At 66.0% G+C, this 20,571-nt stretch overlaps 2 protein-coding genes across 2 annotated transcripts in view; both read right to left on the bottom strand.

Moving 5' to 3' along the window:
* Positions 1-518: 518 nt before the first annotated feature.
* On the bottom strand, positions 519-2,933 carry LOC134172612 (urocortin-3-like). Its single transcript, XM_062635891.1, has 2 exons — positions 2,919-2,933; positions 519-1,043 (listed from the first exon to the last, which is right to left on the bottom strand). Exons 1-2 carry the CDS (start codon positions 2,931-2,933, stop codon positions 588-590), a joined length of 471 nt encoding a protein of 156 aa, XP_062491875.1. The 3' UTR covers positions 519-587.
* Positions 2,934-3,252: 319 nt separating this feature from the next.
* The window catches only part of COL7A1 (collagen type VII alpha 1 chain), a 28,820-nt gene continuing 11,501 nt past the window's right edge, over positions 3,253-20,571 (bottom strand). Inside the window, exons 37-119 of the mRNA XM_062635877.1 lie at positions 20,364-20,390; positions 20,167-20,220; positions 20,003-20,065; positions 19,789-19,908; positions 19,702-19,737; positions 19,548-19,592; positions 19,323-19,358; positions 19,204-19,248; positions 18,959-18,985; positions 18,825-18,857; positions 18,587-18,658; positions 18,437-18,496; positions 18,310-18,345; positions 18,027-18,107; positions 17,863-17,898; positions 17,744-17,788; positions 17,601-17,672; positions 17,434-17,478; positions 17,295-17,321; positions 17,168-17,209; positions 16,535-16,615; positions 16,365-16,400; positions 16,240-16,275; positions 16,075-16,155; positions 15,893-15,928; positions 15,605-15,676; positions 15,388-15,432; positions 15,179-15,214; positions 14,999-15,034; positions 14,812-14,916; positions 14,677-14,712; positions 14,526-14,561; positions 14,324-14,371; positions 14,173-14,208; positions 13,920-14,051; positions 13,600-13,809; positions 13,477-13,512; positions 13,272-13,316; positions 13,047-13,118; positions 12,900-12,944; positions 12,695-12,757; positions 12,571-12,615; positions 12,108-12,143; positions 11,887-11,922; positions 11,723-11,767; positions 11,594-11,626; positions 11,397-11,459; positions 11,279-11,314; positions 11,072-11,152; positions 10,924-10,992; positions 10,808-10,843; positions 10,596-10,637; positions 10,448-10,495; positions 10,280-10,324; positions 10,128-10,163; positions 9,980-10,039; positions 9,727-9,852; positions 9,563-9,634; positions 9,335-9,370; positions 9,040-9,099; positions 8,867-8,911; positions 8,746-8,781; positions 8,585-8,620; positions 8,445-8,501; positions 8,225-8,296; positions 7,922-7,993; positions 7,788-7,823; positions 7,617-7,697; positions 7,487-7,540; positions 7,260-7,313; positions 7,123-7,185; positions 6,956-7,018; positions 6,612-6,728; positions 6,233-6,310; positions 6,102-6,155; positions 5,844-5,892; positions 5,693-5,740; positions 5,492-5,536; positions 5,167-5,256; positions 4,901-4,969; positions 4,468-4,593; positions 3,967-4,146; positions 3,253-3,819 (exon numbers count right to left, since the gene is read on the bottom strand). Of these exons, the coding sequence (XP_062491861.1) occupies positions 3,770-3,819; positions 3,967-4,146; positions 4,468-4,593; positions 4,901-4,969; positions 5,167-5,256; positions 5,492-5,536; positions 5,693-5,740; positions 5,844-5,892; positions 6,102-6,155; positions 6,233-6,310; positions 6,612-6,728; positions 6,956-7,018; positions 7,123-7,185; positions 7,260-7,313; positions 7,487-7,540; positions 7,617-7,697; positions 7,788-7,823; positions 7,922-7,993; positions 8,225-8,296; positions 8,445-8,501; positions 8,585-8,620; positions 8,746-8,781; positions 8,867-8,911; positions 9,040-9,099; positions 9,335-9,370; positions 9,563-9,634; positions 9,727-9,852; positions 9,980-10,039; positions 10,128-10,163; positions 10,280-10,324; positions 10,448-10,495; positions 10,596-10,637; positions 10,808-10,843; positions 10,924-10,992; positions 11,072-11,152; positions 11,279-11,314; positions 11,397-11,459; positions 11,594-11,626; positions 11,723-11,767; positions 11,887-11,922; positions 12,108-12,143; positions 12,571-12,615; positions 12,695-12,757; positions 12,900-12,944; positions 13,047-13,118; positions 13,272-13,316; positions 13,477-13,512; positions 13,600-13,809; positions 13,920-14,051; positions 14,173-14,208; positions 14,324-14,371; positions 14,526-14,561; positions 14,677-14,712; positions 14,812-14,916; positions 14,999-15,034; positions 15,179-15,214; positions 15,388-15,432; positions 15,605-15,676; positions 15,893-15,928; positions 16,075-16,155; positions 16,240-16,275; positions 16,365-16,400; positions 16,535-16,615; positions 17,168-17,209; positions 17,295-17,321; positions 17,434-17,478; positions 17,601-17,672; positions 17,744-17,788; positions 17,863-17,898; positions 18,027-18,107; positions 18,310-18,345; positions 18,437-18,496; positions 18,587-18,658; positions 18,825-18,857; positions 18,959-18,985; positions 19,204-19,248; positions 19,323-19,358; positions 19,548-19,592; positions 19,702-19,737; positions 19,789-19,908; positions 20,003-20,065; positions 20,167-20,220; positions 20,364-20,390 (4,905 nt within the window). The 3' untranslated portion in view covers positions 3,253-3,769. The remainder of the gene's footprint in view (positions 3,820-3,966; positions 4,147-4,467; positions 4,594-4,900; positions 4,970-5,166; positions 5,257-5,491; positions 5,537-5,692; positions 5,741-5,843; positions 5,893-6,101; positions 6,156-6,232; positions 6,311-6,611; positions 6,729-6,955; positions 7,019-7,122; positions 7,186-7,259; positions 7,314-7,486; positions 7,541-7,616; positions 7,698-7,787; positions 7,824-7,921; positions 7,994-8,224; positions 8,297-8,444; positions 8,502-8,584; positions 8,621-8,745; positions 8,782-8,866; positions 8,912-9,039; positions 9,100-9,334; positions 9,371-9,562; positions 9,635-9,726; positions 9,853-9,979; positions 10,040-10,127; positions 10,164-10,279; positions 10,325-10,447; positions 10,496-10,595; positions 10,638-10,807; positions 10,844-10,923; positions 10,993-11,071; positions 11,153-11,278; positions 11,315-11,396; positions 11,460-11,593; positions 11,627-11,722; positions 11,768-11,886; positions 11,923-12,107; positions 12,144-12,570; positions 12,616-12,694; positions 12,758-12,899; positions 12,945-13,046; positions 13,119-13,271; positions 13,317-13,476; positions 13,513-13,599; positions 13,810-13,919; positions 14,052-14,172; positions 14,209-14,323; positions 14,372-14,525; positions 14,562-14,676; positions 14,713-14,811; positions 14,917-14,998; positions 15,035-15,178; positions 15,215-15,387; positions 15,433-15,604; positions 15,677-15,892; positions 15,929-16,074; positions 16,156-16,239; positions 16,276-16,364; positions 16,401-16,534; positions 16,616-17,167; positions 17,210-17,294; positions 17,322-17,433; positions 17,479-17,600; positions 17,673-17,743; positions 17,789-17,862; positions 17,899-18,026; positions 18,108-18,309; positions 18,346-18,436; positions 18,497-18,586; positions 18,659-18,824; positions 18,858-18,958; positions 18,986-19,203; positions 19,249-19,322; positions 19,359-19,547; positions 19,593-19,701; positions 19,738-19,788; positions 19,909-20,002; positions 20,066-20,166; positions 20,221-20,363; positions 20,391-20,571) is intronic.

Raw genomic sequence — 20,571 nt, 5'->3', positions numbered from 1 at the left:
ACACCGTGTCCAGGCCAGGTTGAAGGGGGCTTGGAGCACCCTACTCTAGTGGAAAGTGCCACTGCCCGTGGCAGGGGTTGGAGCTGGAGGAGCTTTAAGGTCCCTTCCAACACAAACCAGTCTGGGACTCCATGACTCCAAAAACCACAAGAAGTCGTGTTTGATGCCACCTTTAATTGTGCACATGCACCAGCTCCAGTGCCAGGGCTCATGGAGGATGTTGTGTGCTGCAGCCACCCAGGGAGAGGCAGGATGTGGAAAACCTGCCCGTCTGGATGTGCCCTTTGGAGACACCCCAGTGCCGGGCGAGCAGGGACCCAGGCACAGGAGCACGGCAGCACCTGGGGCTGGACCCAGATGTGCTCAGCAAAGGCAAACCCGGCTGTACCTGCTCTGGTGGTGCCGAGGTGACAGTCATTAAACCAAGTCCTGCCCGTGGCTGCAGCTTGTGCTGTGGGCACCGGGTCCGTGGGGAGAAGGTGCTGTGCCTGCAGCTCCCTGCAGGAATAGTGATGGCACCCCAATGGCACCCCTCTGTCCATGGCCCCCAGCAGCCCTGCTTCCAGCTCGATCTCTGGCCATGCAGGTCACCTCCTGCGCCCAAGCCGGGCCATCAGCTCGGCATTGGCGGCTGCCTTGGCCTGCAGCTCCTTCTCTCTGGCCAGCTCAAGCAGGGTGCTCAGGACATGAGTGGGGACATCCAGTGACAGAGACACCTTCCTGCCCTTCTTCCTGGGAGCAGGTCTCTTGGCAGCTGGGCTCATCAGCCAGGGCAATGCTTGTCTCTCTGTCTCCTTTAGTGGGCTGGCTTTGTCCGGATGAGCCCCTTCCACAGAGCCATGCTCACCCCTCCTCGTTTTGGGGAGACCCGGCAGCAGCTCTTTAGCACTGATGGTCTCCTGCCGCATCAACTTGGCTCCATCCCCAGCTCCAGATGCCGGTGAGAGCTGCTGGTGACTCAGCCCCTTCCAAGTTCTTGCTGGCGCCCCAAGGACCACCAGGAAGGTGAGCAGCATCCTGCAGCGCAGCAGCACGGGCAGTGCCTGCGGGGAGCACACAGGGGGTGCTGAGCACCACCGACAGCCCCCAGGCAGCCGCCCATGCCCAGCGGTGGAGGTGCCTTCAGTTTTCCACCCTGATTTTGACCTTTCAGCAATGGTGGGGTAGCTCTGGGGAGGCTGAAGGGGACTTGGGAATCAAATGAGCTGGGGGTCCCTGTCCTTCCCTGCAGCCCCGGGCTGTCCCCTCCGTTTCACACCCTGCAGCCCTTTGCCACCAGCAGAAACAGCTCCCCGGGTGGGGAGGAGTGGCTCTATGGCGACCGCGGGTGCTCCCAGCCCTGCCCTGCCCTTTGGCCCGGGAAGGGTGACGTGTGGGGCTGCCCTCCTCCCACAGCTTCCCAGCAGATGCCATCCCCGCGCTCTCTGGGGCAAAAGCCCCCCCCCAGGGGGGACATGAGCCACTTGGCCTGGAACACGCAGTGGGTGGGTGGCAGCAGGGTGACGAGGGCACAGGTCTGTCCGTGAGCCTGAGTGGTGCTGAGCCTCAGCATCTTCCTCCACCCTGTTCCCATCCTGGAACCAGAGGGACCCCGGGGGTGTGCGGGGTGCTGTGCTGTGGGGTGAGGGTCTGGGTGTCGTGCTATGGGTTGGGGGTCAGAGCGGCTGCAGGGGCATTGCCGCACAAATCCTACCCTATGGCAACTTCCCCCTAACCCTAACCCTGAATCCCCTGGAATTTGAGGGTTGGAACTAGATGATCTTAAGGTCCTTTCCAACCCTGACTATTCTAGGAGTCTAGGATTGTAATCAGTCACCTGGAGAGGTTTGACAGCTGAAGGAAGGCAGTAAAATGCATCCAACCTCCTGCACCCCATCTCCAGGGTAAAGCTCTTTGGAAGGTTCTGGAAGGGGTGGCTGGAGCGGATTTGATTCACTGGAAATCAGGTTATTGTCGGAAAAAGTGGAGTAAAGCATCCCCCCCACCACCCCCATTTCCCAGGCCCTCATCCCCCAGAACCCCCCCAAAGGAAGCTGCACCTCACCATTTCCAGTGGGTCCTCGTCCTCTGCTGCTCAGGCAGCTCCCAGGGTGGGTACCACGGTTTGCCCTGCTCCCCACCAAGCCCTGGCTCTTATCCTGCTCCAGCTCCAACCACAAGGGGTGACGGGGACACACCATGGGTACACGGGGGGGTGGAACAGACACAACGTTATTAATACACTTTGCCTAATAGCGGGTGAAATCATCCTGGCTGTGGGTGGGTGGGTGCTCCCTTGCTGCTCCATCAGTGCATTGGGGGGGATTCCGGGAACCTGGAGTGGACCAGGGGTCATTGTTTAACATCTGACTCCATCCAACCGAGCCTTCCTGCTCCTGCCAGCCTCGGGTGAGCCCTTAAGGGAGCAGAAAGCACAGAACCTGTCCCCCTGGCTGGGAGCTGAGGTGCTGGTGGCATTGCCAGCCCCTGCCGTTGTGCCAAACGAGGATCCCGGCTGTCTCCTGGTGATGCCATGGCCCGATGGGGACATACCAGGAGACATCACCTCCCCGCTGTGCCAGCCCTGGAGAGCACAGTGGGTAGCAGGCTGCAGGTGTTAGCCCCACACAGCAGGGTTTACCCCAAAGTCCCCCCCTTAGAGACTGTGGGAGCATGCAGGGGCTCTCGGGCTCGGCAAGCACCTGTGAGGCGAGTTGGGTGCTCAGCCTGGAGTGCTGCCCAGGGCACAGTGTTGGGGGGGCTGGGGTCAGGCCGCTGGGGGTCCTGCCCTCCCCATGGCCACAGGGTGAGCGATCCCAGCCCAGCCTCCAGCGGTGGCAGCAGAAACAGTGCCAGCTCTGTCCCTGTGCCAGGACCTCCCACCCAGCAGCCAGAATTAGCTGCGGGCGCTGATTCATCCCGCAGCACCGCAGCCCCACGTGCCGGCACGTCATGGCCCGGCCGGGGGGTCACGGCCCTATCTGCGTCAGCCGAGCATGTTCCAGGCACAGGGACAGGGCACTGGGGTGCCCAGGGAGCAGGGACCCCAGCCCTGATGAGCATCACCTGCTGCCGGGGGCAGGGAGATGCTCGGTTCAAGAGCAGGTTCCCAGCTCTTACACTGCCCATCCTCAGGGGTTCCCCAGTGTTGACTCCCCTGGGTTAAAGGCCGAGGTGCGAGTGGGAGGGTATTGCAGGGAGAAAGCCTCTGCTCTCCACACAGCTCTTTCTTTGCCAAACCATCGCAGCCACAAAACGGGAACCAGGCCCCGGTTGAGGTTAAGGTGAAATTTATTCAGATGGAGGTGGTTGCGGGGAGGGGAGGAGGGATGGGGGGAGGCAGCGCCTCTCCCAGGGATGTGGGCAGAGAGTGGGGGACATTTGGGGTCTGGGGAGACAGGAAAAGGGATGAGGGTGTTAGATGAGGGGACCCCAACTGTGCCCAGCCCGAGTGCCGCTCCAGGGCCACCAGAGAGGGAGCAGGGGCAAGCACCATCCCATTGGCAGCAAATAACTTAAAAAACACACTGGGAACAGCCCAGGAAACCTCCAGGTGGGAAAGGGGTGAATAAGGGTTGATACAAATTTCACCTTAACAGGCAATAAAACCGATATGAAAGAAAAACCCCATGAGCAGCAAAAAGACAGATTAGAAATAGCACCAGGTTTCTGCCGGGGGTCCCGGCTCTGCAGCAGCCCAGCCCTGGGCAGGGGCAACCGGATGTGCCATGGGACAGCCCAACCTGCAGGATACTCCCTGCAGAATGCTGCCCGTGGGATGATGCCCGTGTTATGCCTGTGGCTGTGCTCCTGCCTCACCGCCAGCATCACCACGGGCACCTGCAGAGAGAGATCCGAGGAGCTGGAGCCGATGTTTGTGACCAGCATCATCCCCCTCAGCTCTGCACCGGCTGAGCCCGCGGCACCCGGTGGGGACGCTGCCGGGGCTGCCGGTGCCAGCGCTGTGCTGGTCCGTGCCGGGCGTACCTGCCCCGGGGCGCTGCCCGCAGCGCAGCTCGCACTCCTCCCGGCTGTCGAAGCGGTTGCTGTTCCCCCCGCAGCCGCTGTAGACGAAGGGCCGGCACTCGGCGCCCCGCTGGCTGTGGTACCAGCGCAGCGTGTAGCGCCGGCAGCCCCCCTCGTCCAGCGGCAGGCTGCAGGGCTCCGCTGTGGGGCAAACAGCAGCAGTGAGGGGGGCAGAGCCGCAGCACCGTGGTGATGGAGGCAGAGGGGTAACCCCCGAAGGCAGGAGACACACACACACACACGCACACACACCCCGCTCTGCTGGGGGCTATGAGAACCCCTCCTGCGACTCGTGATCTGCCACGGGCAGGGACCCCTTCCACTAGAGCAGCTTGCTCCAAGCCCCTGTGTCCAACCTGGCCTTGAACACTGCCAGGGATGGGGCAGCCACAGCTTCTCTGGGCACCCTGTGCCAGCGCCTCAGCACCCTCACAGAGAGGAACTTCTGCCTAAGCAGCTCACCACCCATCACAGCCTGCTCTGAGCCGTCCATCTCCGGGACCTCATCGTACTCCTCCTCCTCCTCCTCTCCGTACTCGCTGTCATACTCGAGGTCATCAGCATCAAGTGTGACTCCTCTGTGCTGCCCTGGGAGACAACAACGGGTGTCAGCAGCCCCCCTCCTGCCCCTGCATCCCTCCTGTGCTGCTCTGCACATGCCTGCACGCACAGAGCACACACGTGCACACCTGCACACACACAGCACACACGTGCACGCCTGCACACACACATTCCTTGCTGCCCTCTCCTTGCCTCCTTCTTTAACCAAAGCCCCCAGGCCAAGCATGGGTGCTGCTGGGTTATCCCTCAGTGCCTGACATGGAGGGCAGGATGTGACATACATGGAGCAGGGCAAAAACGGGATGGGGCCTAAAAGCACAGGAATGACACTCACCCTCCTCTTCCTCAGTGTGTGACAACTTGAGCACAGGGACTGCAGGGACGGGCTGGGTGGGAAAGAGCCCTGTGAGGAGGAAGAACATGGTGCAGGTATCAGGGAGGAGGCAAGGGGAAGTGGGGCGCATCCCCCCTGCTTCCCAGGGGGAAAACAGCCCTTGCTGGTGTAGAGCCCATCAGATGAGGATGGGGATGAGAAAGGGCACAGGGAGGCACACATCCCGATGGGGCCAGGTCTTGTATGTCCTCTGGGCTCTCCATCACCTGCTTGGCCGCGGTCCCTGTCCTGGCGGATGCTCCTTCCTCCTCCCTGGGCAGAGCGGAAGCTGCTCCTGGCCTGAGCTCCCCAGCCTCCTTGGGGAGAAAGCACCCACCTCACCGCAGCCCCTTTGCCTCCATCCCTCCACCCCACTGCTCCAGCCTCCCATCCCCTGCAGCAGCCCTGCCCCTGCAGCCCCCCAGCCCCAGCTCCAGCACCAGGCATGGATGGGCACTGTCCCTGTGGTCCCTTCCTGGTCAGGCAGACCCCAGCAGTGCCCAGACCCCTTTGGCACCATCCTGAGCTTGGGATCCCTGCGGCACCACGCACCATCCCTTCTCCCTGTACATGGTCCCGCGCTGGTGCTGGCCCTGGCTGAAGGGGTTCCATGAGGGTCACAAGGGGGTGACAAGGGTGTTTCAGGGGTCCCAGCTGCCTCCAGCACCCCCAAAAACCGGCGGCACACACGAGTACTGGGACCCTGCTGGTGCCACATGCAAAGGGCAAGGGGTAGGAAGGGGAAGCCACAACCTGAGAGCTCACGGGAGTCCAGGCGCTGCGGAAAGCGGCCACCACAGGCTGCGGGAAACAGGGGGCCGGGGTCAGGGACAGTGGGGCCAGAGCCCAGCCCGGGGCAGGGGCAGTGGGACCAGAGCCCAGCCCGGGGCAGGGGGATGCTCACCGCAGTGCTGGCTCATCTCCTGCCGCACGAAGGCACGGATCTCCTCCTCCTGCCCCGCACGGAGAGGGGCAAAAGACCCAAATCACAGCAAGGATAGTGCAGTTAGAGAGGAAGAGCTCTTCCCCACCCCCAGCAGAGCCCGGAGTGGAGGGAAGCCTCTCACTGGCAGCAGTGGGATGAATCCGGCACCCCGGCTCCCCATCCCATCCTGATGACCTGAGCACCGCGAGCCAGTGCCGGCTCCCTCTTAGCTCTTACCGTCATTCCCGGCTCCCCCTTCTCCCCACGCTGTCCCTGGGTGCCGGGACTGCCCTGGGGACAAGCAGAGGGAGGTGGGAGGCTGGTCCCAGCCGTGGCTGGCCGGGCAGCGCAGGGACCCGCTCACCAACCTGCTGCCCCCTCTCGCCGGGGATGCCGGGCACGCCGCGGGTCCCCGGCACCGACTGCCCGGGGGGACCTCGCTCCCCCTGCAAGGAACACAACTCAGGACCTGCCTGGTGGCTCTGGATCCCCTCTGCTCACCTAGCGCCGTGGATGTGCTGAGTTCCCAGTCCCCGCACCCTGGGACAACTGTGCAGGTGGGGATGGGGATGGGGACAGGGACGGGTCCTCAGGCTCCCACCCCTGGGCAGGGGGGCGCAAGGGGCAGGGACAGAGCTGGGACATGGCTCCTGATGACACCAACCCCTAGCCCACAATGGGGACAAGACCCTCCCCTTCCGACAGTGCCTAGAGGGGAACCAGCCCCCCGCGGTGGTGGGGTCTCACCTTCTGGCCTTGCATGCCCTCAGGACCTCGTGGGCCAACGCTCCCGGGGGGTCCAGGGGGGCCTGGAGCACCATCACTGCCCCGGGGACCAGGGCCACCGATGACACCCGGAGCACCCTGCAGGAGAGCAGGGGTGAGGCTGGTGGAGCTGGAGCCCCCAGCCCCAGAACAGGCACCACGGGCACCCTAAAGCACCAGCGCCTTCTTGCGAAGGGAGGGGATTTGTTGTCACTTCAGTGACAATTCAGAGCAGCACTGAACGCCTCTCCTGAGAGCATCGGGTTCTGAGGTGCTGCTGGGTCCTGGACAAAGCAATGCAGGGCAACGCACACCAGCCTGCTCACCCGCTCTCCCTTCTCCCCCTGGTCTCCTTTGGCTCCCTGCTGCCCGTCAAATCCCCGGTCACCCTGCGAAGAGGAAGGGACAGGCAGCAGGGAAAGGCAGAGGGGACAGGCAGCCGGCAGCTGAAGCGCCAGCCCAGCTTGTCCCGGCACTGCCCCCATGTACATACCTTGGGCCCCATGAGTCCCTCCTTGCCGGGGATGCCGGGCGGTCCGGACAGCCCCAGCTCTCCCTGTGGGTGACAGGGAGGTGTCCATCAGCCACCAGCCGCACGTTCCTCCACCACCCGGTCAGCACAGCACTTACCGGCTCGCCTCTCCTCCCAGGCAGCCCCGAGCGCCCCGGCAGCCCCGGCTCGCCCTGCAGGACAGGGGCAGGACAGGGGCAGGGTGGTCAGTCTTGTGCCCCCATAGTGGGGCCGAGATCTGGTCGCAGCCATCTCCCTGCTCCCAGTGGCTGGCAGAGGGGATCCGAAGGGCTGCAGCCTCTGGGCAGCACCCAGGCTCGGGCAGCACCCTCAGGCACACACTCACCTTCTCGCCCTTGTCCCCATCGAGGCCACAAGCGCCCTTCATGCCCCGGTCACCCTGTGAGGATGAGGGGAGTCAGAGCCATGCCCAAGGGATGTGGGTCCTGTCTGGGGGTGGGCAGAGGCCAACCCACCTTTGGGCCGCGCATGCCCAGGGGTCCCGTGTCCCCCTTGTCCCCACGTGTTCCAGGGATCCCATCACGGCCGGGCTGACCCTGCAGGATTGAACACATGAGGGGTCTGCTCCCTGTCCTGCCATGGGCTGGCACCATGGGCTGCAGTGGCACCGAGATGCGGCTCCTCACCGGCTCACCGGGCTCCCCTGGTGCTCCCACCTCTCCCTGGGGATGGCAAAGGCATTGGTCAGGGCAGGTGAGGGGATGGTGCCCCAGCACCCCCCCCAGCACTCCCCCAGCAACGGGGGGTTCCAGGTCCTCACCTTCTGCCCACCGGGGCCACGGGCCCCTGGGAAGCCAGTGGAGCCCTTCTCGCCTTGCTCCCCTCTTGTCCCCTGCAAGGAGAGACCAGATCAACACAGGGCAGGAGGGAGAGCTCTGGCTATGGCACAGCCCCATGGAGCCACAGGGACCACAAAGACTGGCTCCAGCAGCTCCCCTTGCTGGGGCTCATCGAGCCAGGGTGCCCACAGGCATCACACCCTGGTCCCTGGGTCCAGCAACAGCCCTCCATGGTCCCCAACCCAGTAGCCCCCAGCCCCACACAAGCCCCCCCAGCCCCATACCTTCTCTCCAGGCATTCCTTGCTCCCCTTTGTCCCCCTTGTCCCCTTCTGTGCCCTTCAGGCCACGGTCTCCCTGCAAAGTGGGAAACACAGGGACAGGTCAGAGCATGGGGAGATGCTCAGGTAACGTTGGGATGCAGAAAACAGAACTCCCTGGTCAGGGATGGGGGAGAGATGGAGGCAGGGAGGATGGGGACAGAGAGGATGGGGACAGCTCTTACCGGCTCCCCCTTGCTGCCCCGTGCCCCGGCGGGCCCCTCCACCACCACAGTATCGCCCTGCACAAGGGAATGACAGAGATGGGGTAAGCAGGGGGTCAGCACTGCTGCCCTCCTCCCGCTGCCCCATGCTGGGGACTCACCTTGTCTCCTTTGGGCCCCGGGGCCCCAGCGTCTCCCTGTGAGGAAGGGGAGATGGGGAGATGCTGCAAGGATGCCAGCAGGGAGTGACAGCACCCCTGGGACTGGGGACCCTGACCCCTGGGGTGCATCGTTCACACCCCTGGCTCCCAGAGCCCCTCACCTTGTCCCCACGCTCCCCCCGGTTCCCTGGCAAGCCCTGTGAGAGAGAGAAGACAGAAGAGGAGAGAGAAGGAGTGCTGGAGGCTCGGGGGGGGGGGGGGGGCAGCCGGGGGGGTATTTACCACCGGCCCTCGGTCCCCTTCTGGCCCCGGGCGCCCGTCTTCACCCTGCGAAAAGAAAGGGATGTGAGGAGGGGTCTGCGATGGGGGCACCCAGCACCCCCCAGGGACAGCCTCTGGCTTGCCTGGGGACACGGGGGCTGTGTTGGGGACACGGGGGCTGTGCCTGTACCTACCCGTGGCCCTGGGTCTCCACGCTCTCCTCTGGCCCCAGGCAGCCCGGCCCCCGGCGCACCCTGCCATGGGATGTCAAGAGCTCAGCCCTGCCCTTGCTGCCCCAGCCATGCCGTGTGCCCCCCACGGCACTGGACACCCCACACAGGGTCCCTGCCACCCCCCCCGGGGGCTGGGGGTACAGCAGGCTCCAAGTGCCACCATCCAGAGCGGGCTCAGCATCCCCAGGGTAACTGCATCAGGGACACCCTGTGTAAGGAGCAGCCCTCGTGCTGCAGGACCGTGCCCTGTCCCTACCTTGTCACCTTTCAGGCCAGCAGCCCCCTGGATGCCCTAGAGGAGAGGAGAGGAGAGGAGAGGGGTGAGTGATCCATGTGAGGAAGGCGATGCCAAGCACCCCATGAAGCACTCCGGGCTCCCAACCGGAGCCCAGCAGCCCCAGCCCGGGGTGGGATGTGCCTGGGGGGGGTGCCCACCACCCTGCCCACATCAGCGGGCACCCGGGCACTGCAGCCCCACACTCACGGCCGGCCCCGGGGGCCCTGCAGGTCCCGGTGCTCCGGGGGTGCCGTCTCTCCCGGGAAAGCCGATAAGACCCTGTAGGGAAATGGGTGAAAGGCAGGGACTGCAGTGGGGGGGCAGGGGTGTCCCACTGCCACTGCCCTGGGCTCCAGGGTCACCCACTGTACCCTCTCTCCTGGGGGCCCTGGTGGGCCAGGCTGCCCACTGTCCCCTCTGAGCCCCGGCTGTCCTGGTGTCCCAGCGATGCCAGCTAAGCCTGGGGGTCCTGGCAGTCCTGGCAAGCCGATGTCACCCTAGAACAAGGAGGAAAACGATGTGGCCCATGAAGACAGCCCCTCGGGAGCATGCTCCCCCCTTGGCCAGGGCAGCAGCGGGGCGCTGGGGATGTGGTGCCCCAGGTGACAAGGGGACAGGGGTTACCTTCAACCCCGGCGGCCCATCCTGTCCCCGCGGTCCCTGTGCGCCGACCCCTGGTGATCCCTGTATGGGGCACAGAGCGTGGGGCACATCCCCTGGCCTGCAGGTACCGCATGCCGGGGGCACTGTGCCACCCGGAACAGACACCCACCTTCTCCCCTTTGGCTCCAGAGGACCCTTTGGCTCCCTGTGAAGACACGAATGCACCGGTAAGGACTGAGCTGTATATGATGAGGGCACAGGTCCTCTGACAGCACCCACACCCTCCAGCATCCACCCCTGACCCCATGTGCTCCTACTCACATCTTCCCCAGGATCACCCGGCTCCCCGAATCTTCCTGGCTCCCCCTGGCAGCGAGAAAAGAACAGAAAGCAGGAGCAGGAGATGATGCACGGGGCTGTGTCCGGATGCTCCCGCTGTGTCCAGGCAGACCCAGGACCCCCTCCCTGCCACCCCCTAGCAGCACTCACCTTCTCGCCCTTGGGGCCTGGCAAGCCTCGGTCACCCTTGGAGCCCTGCTGGGGCAGAGTGGGGTTGGGGGGGCACAGGGCTGGCCTTCCCCCAGGAGGTGTGTGTGTGGGGTGAGGTTTAATGGGGGGACTGATGGGGCCAACTCACGGGCTCTCCCAGCAGCACACCCTCCAGCAGCGCCGGCTCGCCCTGCAGCAGCACACGTGTGCTCAGGCACACACAGGGACACAGATGCTCAGGCACACACGGGTGCTCAGTCGTGTCAGCATCAGGTACCAGACCCCTGCCCGCCCCAGCCCCAGTGCCTTTGGTAGCACACAAGGGTGGGGGTCTCCCCACCGAGCACCCCAGCTCCTCACCTTCTCCCCTTTGGCACCAGGAGGGCCGGCGATGGCCTGGGCACAGTAAGGAGGACCGGTGAGCAGGGCTCCATGGGGATGCTCCGCTCATCCCGGTGTTCCAGCTCCGCACTCACCTGCCCTGGCGCTCCAGCATCCCCTGGCTCTCCCTTGGGACCAGCGGGACCCGAAGGTCCTGGCACCCCCTGGCACAAGCAACAGAAGCCTCAGGCACAGCCCCCAGGCAGAGCGCAGGGTCCCAGTGGGGCAGGGGCATACACGTACCATCTTCCCGGGCATCCCGGCCTCGCCATCCTTCCCTGGCACACCATCCCGGCCTGGCACTCCTGGCTTCCCACTCTCCCCCTGCAGGCAGCAGGACCGGCTGTGGGGGGCAGCTGGGTATTGGGGTCCTGCAGCCCCAAACAGCCCCACACCTTCCTGAGCACCCCCACAAGTGGCAACCGGGCACGGAGGGGACAACGCACTCACCACTTGTCCCGTCAGCCCAGGGACACCCGGTGGGCCCTGCAAGGGAGATGGGAGCAGAATCAAGTGCGAGCCCACCAGGAACAGCCATGAGACAGGTCAGGGGGCTGTAAATACCTACCCCAGGGCCAGGGGGGCCAGGGGGGCCAGGCAGCCCGATGTTGCCCTGGGGACCAGGCAGGCCCTGCAATGGAAACAGAGGTGTCAGATAGGCTGAAAAGTGCCCCAGGACAGCCAGGACCTCAGCTGGGCCCACCGGAGGTGCACCATGGGATGGATAGGTTTGGGGTTCTGGATGGGGAGGGGGCAAGTGCTCACCCGGATGCCAGAGCCAGGCTCCCCCGGATCACCCTGTAATGACAGCACCAGCATCAGCCCCATCACCCGATCCACAGCCACATCCCTGCCCTGCCACTGGTGATGCCAGCATCAGTGCCGCTGCCGTACCTTGGTGCCAGCTGGGCCTGGGGCTCCCGGTGGGCCGGCGCTACCCTGCAGGGGACAAGAGGATGCTACAGTGGGGCAGCACTTGCTGGTGGCACAGCCCACCCTGACTGATGTCCCCTCTTCGCACAACTGTCCCCTGTGCATGGCACAGGGTGGGTCCTTACCGGAGGTCCTGGGGGTCCTGGGTCTCCTGGGCTGCCCTGAAGGGAGGAAGAGACGGGGGTCACTGCAGGGATGGGTTTTCCCCAGTGGATGCATGGGGTGTCCCCTGGGAGAGGAGACCCAGAGAGTGCCAGCAGCTCTGTGAGCACCCACAGCAAGAGGGGGGAGGACACAGTGCTGTGGGGGTGTCACAGGGACGGGGTGGGGGGGTACAGACACCTACCGGGCGTCCCAGCACGCCAGGGAAGCCTGGCAAACCCTGCAAAGAACCACATCAGAGCCAGGGAGTGAGCAGGAACCCGGCACCCGCAAACAGCCCTGCCTGTCCCCAGGGATGCTCCCCGTTCCCGTCTGCAGTACAGCCTGGGCTCCGTGTAGTGAAGAACTTCCTCAGATCCCATCTCAGTCTCCCCTCGGGCAGGTTAAAGCCATTCCCCTTGGCCTGTCCCTGCAGGCCCTTGTCCAAAGCCCCTCTCCGGGTTTCCTGGAGCCCCTTTAGGCACTGGAGCTGCTCTAAGGTCTCCCCTTAAGGAGCCTTCTCTTCTCCAGGCTGACCCAGCCCAGCTCTCTCAGCCTGGCTCCAGCCCTCTGATCTATGCTCCCACTGGTGCTGGTGACGGCTGGTGTGTGACCACAGGACCTTGCCCCTGCCCCAGCCCACATCCCCTCACCATGTCCCCACTCACCGGTTTCCCCTCTGGACCAGACAGCCCTCTCTCACCCGGGAGACCCTGGAGCAAGAGATGGGCACGGCTCAGTGCCAGGCTGGGGACAGGGTCAGTGCCGGGCTGGGGTCCAAGCAGCACTCACCGGGGCACCATCCCTGCCCTTCTCGCCAGGCTCCCCTCGCTCTCCCCTTGGGCCACCCTCGCCCTGCAGCAGGAAAGGCAAAAGTCACAGGACAGGCAGGGACCATCCTGCCCCCTCCCCGCGGGGTGTCCCCGGCAGTGCCCCCCCGCGGGGCTGTGCTCCATGGGGCTGCCCCATTGGCAGCAGCACACTCGCAACCTCAGACCTTATCTCCTTTGGGTCCCCGCTCGCCCTCGGCTCCTGGCTCGCCCTGTGTGGGGGAGAAGACAGAACCCATCAACCCCCATGGCCCCTTTCCTGTCCTGGGTCACAGTCCCCTCAGCTGCCCCCTCCCTTCTGCCCATCCACGCACCTTCACTCCCTTGGGTCCAATGGGGCCGCGCTCACCCGGGAAGCCCATGAGGCTGCCCTCGGCCACCTCTGCCTGTGGGGGGGACACAGTCAGGGCCAGCACCCAGGGACACCAGCAAGGTCCCCCCCGGCACAGCCCTCCCCAGGTTCCCCTGCCAGGGCACTGTCCATCCCCGGAGCTGCAGCAGCTCCCTGGTGATGGTCCCCAGCAGCACCCATCACTTACCTTTGGCCCGGGGGGGCCCTGGGGGCCAGGCAAGCCATCCCTGCCCTGGAGGGAGAGAAAAATAGGTTGAGCATCAAAGGGACAGCAAGGCACAGGGGAGCAGAGCCACCCTGGTGCGACCACTGCTGGTTGCCCTAGAGCATCCTCCTGTCCCCCAAAGCCCCACAGCACAGCAGGGATGGAGGAGACCGTGTTCCCATCTCACCTGCTCGCCTCGCTCGCCCTTCTCGCCCCGGTCACCCTGGGAAAGGAGCACGGTGGCCGTCACGGGGCTGTCCCCACACCCCAGCCCCTGTCGCATCCCACACCCCCTTCCCCACACACTCACCTTCTCTCCGGGCCGCCCGGCCTCCCCCAGCTCCCCGGCCCGGCCCGGCACCCCAGGGATGCCCGGCTTGCCCGGCTCCCCCGGCTGCCCCGCCGGCCCCTCGGGGCCCCGCTCACCCACAGCGCGGCCCGTGGGGCCCTGCGGGCCGGGGGCACCCGCGTCCCCTTTGTCACCTTTGGGTCCTCGCTCGCCGGGGAAGCCCAGGGAGCCCTGCAAAACACAACACCGTGCTGCCAGAGCCGGCCTGCGCCGGGGGCTCCCAGCCCTTACTGAGCATCCCAGGCTGAGCCGGCTCCATGGCCATGCCCAGCGCCGCTCACCTCCCGACCCGGGGGCCCTCTTTCACCCGGCTCTCCCCGGCTGCCCTTCTGGCCCCGCAGCCGCTCCGACACTGGCAGGAATGAGTCCGAGCTCCCATCATAGGCACCCGTGAGCTCCTTCAGGGATGAGACCTGGGAGGGAGGAGAGAGCCGCCAGTCAGGAGGGGAGAGCAACCCAGCCACAGCAGCCCCATCAACCCCTGCCGATCTCCCACCACCTCCTGCGTCCCTGCCCTGCAGCCCTCGTGCTCACCTTGATGCCGAGCGCTTCCAGGCTGCGTTCCACGTTCTGCAATAAAGACACATTAAAATGAAGCGGGATTTGCTGCTCCCACCACGGGGGCTGCAGAGGGTTCCTGTCCCCTGGCGCTGACAGCCCAGCCCAGCAGGTCCGGGGGACTCACCACTGCAGTGCCGGGGTCTCCACGTGCTCCAGGGCTGCCAGGTCGCCCCTAGGTGTGCAGTGAAAAAGGGAAGATGTGTGTAGTGCAGGAGCTGAGGTGAGCAGGGCTGGTGCTGCCCTCGGTAGGTTTCAGCGTTAACACTGTCGGTGCTATCACTGCCCTGGGGGCTGGCAGCGTGTAGGGCTCGGCGCTGGGTACTCACAGGCTCCCCTCGCAGCCCGGGCTCCCCCGGGTCCCCCTGAAACACAGCAGAGGCATCAGTGGGGCAGAGCCAGCACCGGGGTCCCATCAGGGACTCGTCCCTCTGGCACAGGGTCCCCAGTCCTTTGCCTGGGGGTCCGGAGCGCACCTACCTTGGGTCCGGCCGCCCCTCGGAGCCCCGGTGAGCCCTGGAAGACGCGGAGGGGACGGTGTCACCCAGCACCATGGACAGGGGCAGTGCCCCGCGGAGGACTCCGGTGCTGGGTGGCACCAGGGGCACTACGAACCTGTCCTGGGGGCCCGACCTGCCCCGGGACGCCAGGGAGGCCGGGGGGGCCGAGGGGCCCTGGGACTCCCCTGTCCCCCTGCTCGCCCTTGGCACCGCTGCGGCCCTGCAGAGAGCAGAGGCAGCCGCTGGGTGCTGGTGTGTCCCGGTGCAGCAGCACCCAGCACCCATGACCACACTGCTCTCACCTCTCTGCCAGGGGGTCCTGCGTCACCTTTGTCTCCCTAACCAGGGGGAAAGCAGTTACAGGGATGCTGCCCCATCTGCATGCCCCAAAATGATGCTCTGAATCCAGGCAGGGGGAGCCACCGGGTGTGCAGGGAGCACAGAGGAACCACGCAGGGACCAGCCAGGGCTTGGCTCCTCACCTTTCTCCCATCCTCTCCTGGTGTCCCATCTTCTCCCTGGGGACACAGGCTGCAGTCAGTGCCAGACTTGACCACTGCAGCACAGGGACAGGCACTGGGGGCACAGCTCAGGGCATGGGGGCTCTTGGCCACTAGCCCCATCTGGGGGGATCAGCAGCCCTCAGGACCTCCCAGCAAGCCCAAACGCAAGCCCTGCTCCCCCTACTCACGTTCTTGCCACTGAGGCCAGGTTTGCCGTCCTCGCCGGGTTTGCCCTGGGAGGAAGCAGAGGCAGCAAAAGCCGCCCCCCCCAAGCACCCAGGGTTCCTCAGGCCCCATCAAGGCCCCAGGGTGCAGGGAAGTGGGGGCCGGGCACAGGGTGAGCCCAGCAAAAGGACGCAGTGGGGAGGGCACAGGGCAGGATGTGTCCCCATGGCTTGTACTTACAGGGACGCCCGGTGGTCCCAGGGGTCCCACAGGTCCAGGCAGTCCCTGTTCCCCACGCAGCCCAGGCAGCCCCTGCAGGGAAAGGGGATGGGGAGCATTGGGGGGGGGGTACAGGGGGTAAGCAAATGGTGGCAGGGCACCAATCTGCTCTGGGACAGCAGCACACTGCTGGGGACAGGGACAATCCTGCTGTGCTTCCCCGGACCAGAAAGCATGGAACAGGACATTGGTTCCTTACATCGCCCCATCAGAGGCACAGCCCAAGCCCACCCTCCCCAAAGTACTTACATCCCGGCCGGGGTCCCCCTGCTTCCCAGGGTCTCCCTGCAGACAAGGAGAGGTGAGGACAGGGACACCCCTGACATAAAGCTCCCCGTGAGCATCCCCAGCCCGGAGCAGAGGGTGCCCGGGGGCAGCTCCTCCTGCCCCATCGCCCCCCAGCCCCAGCCCCTGCCCTGCCCCACGCTCACCCGCAGACCAGCAGGACCCGGGGGTCCTGGTTTGCCCTCCAGCCCATTGCGGCCATCCAGCCCCGGCAGGCCACGGTCCCCCTGTAACAGAACAGCACGGCAGGGCTGGAGCCCTGGGGCAGGAAAGGGGTGCTGTGGGGCAGCCCTAGCCTGCAGCCCACTCACCTTCTCTCCTGGCAGGCCTCGGTCCCCGGGGTCACCCTGCGGGTGGGAACAGGAGTGAGCAGCATCCCCCTCAGTGGGAGCCAAGCAGGACATGGACCCCCCTCAGACCCCATGGGGACACTCACCCGAGCACCGGGGGGGCCGCGGGGGCCCTCCACGCCCTGCAAGAGACACACTCAGCAGTGGGGCACAGGGATGGAGTGGGGGGTCCTGGGTGCTACCCACCGACCCCTGCACACCAGGACCCCCCCGCGCTGTGTCCCGGCACCTCCCTCCCCACGGACCCAGCTCCTACCCTCTCTCCCGGCAGCCCCGGGGAGCCAGCGTCGCCACGGGCGCCCTTCGCCCCGTCCTCACCAGGGTCGCCGGCGTCCCCCTGCCAGGGAAGGGCACGGTCAGAGCCTGAGCCCTGCCCCCGGCGCTGCGGCTGTGCCGAGCCGCGATAGAGCCCGTGCGGAGCGGTTTAGGGCGCGGTAACAGCAAAGGTCTCAGGACAGAGGCACGGGCTGAGAGGAGGCTGCCAAGTACAGAGCAGCCCCCGGCAGGGCAGATCGTGGCTGCAGAGGAACGCAACGAGCGGCTCTGCTGGGGCAGGAGCCGGCCGGGACCGCAATGGGCCCCTTAGAGCAGAGCCGGAGCTGCCCGAGCCTGAGCTGGCTCCTAAGAGCAGAACAGCCGGAGCGCGGGGTCCTTCTGCACTACCCCTGAGCCATGAGCGTGGTGGGGGCATCAGCCCTCGTGCCCCTCGGATCCCGTGCGCCCCATCCATGCTCCCATCAGCTCCCCATGGGAGGGGCTGTTTGGAGCAGGGAGGGCTCAGTGCACTGGGATGCCAGAGCACAGGCACAGCCGGAGGGAGGGGGGGGACGACGACGACACACAGCATGGGGCACGGCACCGCCAGCACCCCGGGGGGAGTCCTCATTACCTTCTCACCCTTCTCCATCACTCCTCCGAGCCCCACATCGACCTGTGGGGCAGAGAGAGGCTGTTGGAGCACAGGGGCCAGGCACAAGCCCAGGGGTGGGGGGGTGGAGGGGGTGGGCATAGCTTACGGATCGTCCTGGGGGTCCGGGAAGCCCCTGAAAGGAGAATGGTGACAGGAGGGGGTCAAGGGGAGCTGGTGTGGCCCCGAGGCGGGGCTGGCCCCGTGTTGGGGGCGGTGGCAGTGGCACATGGCCCCACATCACTCACCGGCTCCCCACGGTCACCCTTGCTCCCTGGTGCTCCGGGGCTGCCCTGTGGTAAAGAGGGATGGTGTGAGGGGAAGAGGGAATGGGGATGCGTGGGGTGGAGGGGACCCCTTGGGGTGTGGAGCGGTGGTGCCCATGGGGCAGTGGGCACACACACCCAGTACTCACGTTCCTGCCTTCAGGACCCGGGTCCCCTGAGTCTCCCTTCTCCCCGGGGGGGCCGCGGTAGCCGGGCAGGCCCTGGGTAGGGGGTAGGGGGGGTGTAAGCAGGACCCCCGGTACCACTGACTGCCCTCCAGCCCTGCACTTACCCGCGGGCCCCTGTCTCCGGGTTTGCCGGGCAGCCCTGCTTCACCCTGTGGGGAGAGAGGGGTCAGTGTGGGGTGGGGGGGGGGGTGGGGGGGCTCTGTCCTGGGGTGTCCTCACTTACCGGGGTGCCTTCATCACCCTTCTCTCCACGCTCTCCCTGTGGCACGGGTCAGCAGCACCAGATGGGGATAAAGCACAAGTCACCAGCGTCCCCCTGCTCCCCACCCCCCCACCCCACCCTCCTGCGGGGCCACAGAGCCCCACAGCCCCCTAGCCCCACGGTACCTCCTTGCCACGCTGCCCAGTCGGCCCCGGGGTGCCGGCTCGGCCCGGCTCCCCCTTCTCCCCTGGCTCCCCTGGGTCACCCTAGGCAAGGGGGGAGACAGGAACAAGGGGTCAGGGCAGACTGGGGTGAGCATGGGGGCTGCTGTGGGGAGAAGGGCTCAGCATGGACCCCTCTGCTCCCCAGAACAGAACAGGCTGCAGGGAGAGCCCCTCCAGAGCCCAGTGGAGGGAAGGAGGGAGGGGTGGATGGACAGAGGGGAAATGACTCCTGCAGTGGCGTTACCTTTGGGCCACTCCTGCCCGTGAGGCCAACAATGCCCTGGTGTTGGGGAGGGAGAGCGTGTGTCACCAGGCAGTGGGGCAGAGCTCTGTACCCCACCAGCCACAGTCCCGGATGCACCCAGACTCACCCGATCGCCCTGCTCGCCCTTGGGGCCGGCCGGCCCGGGGATGCTCAGCCCAGGGGCACCCTAGCCATGGAGAGATGCAGTTTGGAGCAATGGCAGGAGCACTGTGAGCCTGGAGGCAGTGCTGAGCCCCCCATCCCCAGGGGTACTCACACGGGTGCCTTTCTCTCCCGCATCGCCCTTGGGGCCGGGAGGTCCTTCCGGTCCTGGGAAGCCTCTATCGCCCTGGAGCAGATGAAACGGCACCATCACCCCCCCCCCAGACCACCGCCCTTCTCCCCACCACTGCATAGCCCGGCCTGGGGACCAGCACGGTGTCCCCTGGGGTGGATGCCCAGCTCTGCAATCCCGCTCCCCAGCCTCAGCCATGCCCGGGGGGGGGCACTGTTACCTTCTCCCCTCCGACACCAGCCACGCTGGGAGCCTGCAGGGGAAGCAGAGGGGACGGTGCTGGGTGCTGCCCGCCGGTCCCTGTGGCGGGGCTGGGTCAAGCAGCGCTGCACCCGCGGGCAGTGTCCCACGTACCGGCTTCCCGGGCGGTCCTGGCTCACCCTGCAGAGACAGAGACCCCCTGAAGCACTGCCCGCCCTACCCACACCCCCCACCCCGGGACCCCATCCTCACCTTCTCCCCCTGTGGCCCAGCAGGTCCCGGAGCTCCCTATGGGAGAGAGGAGACCTCAGGTGCTGGCAGTGCAGGGACACGGCACCGGTACACGGCAGCCCCGGAGGTGCCACATCCACCACGCCATGGCCGCTGTCCCAGCTTACCTCCCTGCCCGCCGGCCCTGGGCGACCTGGGGCTCCCGCCTCGCCCTGCAGCACAGGAGGGAGAGGAGGTGTGAGGGACAGGTTCGCCCCAACACAGCTTCACCCCACAGCACACCTACCTTCTCGCCCTCAGCGCCCGGCGCTCCACGGTCCCCCTGTGGAGCCAAGCAGAGGAGGGTTTCAGGAGCCTTTCTTCTCCACCCCACAGCCTCTGCCGTGCACACTGCCCCCAGAGCACATCCAAGACCACTGGGCTCCCACCATGACCCCCCAGCACAGCCACAAGGACACCAGGACCCACTGATGGTGCCGAACAGTGTGGTCCTGCTCTGGCATGGTCTCACCTTCTCGCCTGTCTCTCCCAGCTCTCCTGGTGCCCCACGGTCCCCCTGGTGCAGGAGGAAGATGGGTCAGGGGCAGCAGGACCCGTGGGGATGGCACAGGTCACTGCACCCAAAGGCAAAGTGAGAGCATCCCTCGAGCCCCTGCATCACTCACCTTCCTGCCCTGCTCCCCTGGCGGTCCCCGGGGACCCTGCAAAGGAGGATGGAGGAGATGTCACCACTGCCATGGCAGAGCACACACACAGGAGCAGGAGCCCCCTGAGGACAGTTCCTGCCCCGTACCCTCTCTCAGGAAACTCACCCGGTCTCCAGGGTCCCCGGGGCGTCCAGGCGGCCCAGGGAAACCTTCGCTGCCATCGCCCTGGGGATCAGGAAAGGGACAGCCGTGCCCGTGAGATGGTCATGGGGAGCAGCGCGGGGTCTGCCCCACCGGAGCATCCCCACCACCCTCTTACCTTCTCTCCCTTCAGGCCAGGGGGCCCAGCAGGTCCCCGGGGCCCAGGGTCCCCAGGCAGCCCCTGCAAGAGAGCCCAGCTCAGCCCCGGCTGCAGCTCAGCCCTGGTGACGCGCAGCCACCGCAGCCCTCTCCCATCCCTGCTGGCCACGGGGCTGAACTCACCGGGGATCCGGGCTCCCCGCGAGGTGCTGCCCCATCCACAAGCCCAGGAGGGCCCTGCAGAGACAGTGATCAGAGCCTGCAGACAGCCCTGGAGGGCTCCGTCCTTCCCTGCATCCAGGGGACTGCAGTGCTCTCCAGCACCAATGGAAGCCCCATCCAGGAGCACACAGGAGCCAGGGAGCTGCAGAGCCACTCACCCTTTCCCCTCGGTCACCTTTCTCCCCCTGCAAGGGCAAAAAGCAAGTAAGGGCACGCCTGGGCTCTTCCCATCCCCTCCTTGAATGGAAGGGATGCGCTGGACAGAGCCCATCATCAGTGGCATCAAAGCACATGCGTGCCACATGACTGTTCCCGCTCTGCCCAGTGCCAGAGCTCATGCATGTGTGTGTGTGCATGGACACGTCT

Source organism: Pezoporus occidentalis, unplaced genomic scaffold, assembly GCF_034315485.1.
Source record: "Pezoporus occidentalis ecotype Australia unplaced genomic scaffold, CSIRO_AGI_Poc_V1 ctg114, whole genome shotgun sequence".
NCBI classification, from domain to species: domain Eukaryota; kingdom Metazoa; phylum Chordata; class Aves; order Psittaciformes; family Psittacidae; genus Pezoporus; species Pezoporus occidentalis.
The sequence above is the reverse complement of the archived record's forward strand: the minus strand, read 5'-3'. Positions and strand labels throughout refer to the sequence as shown.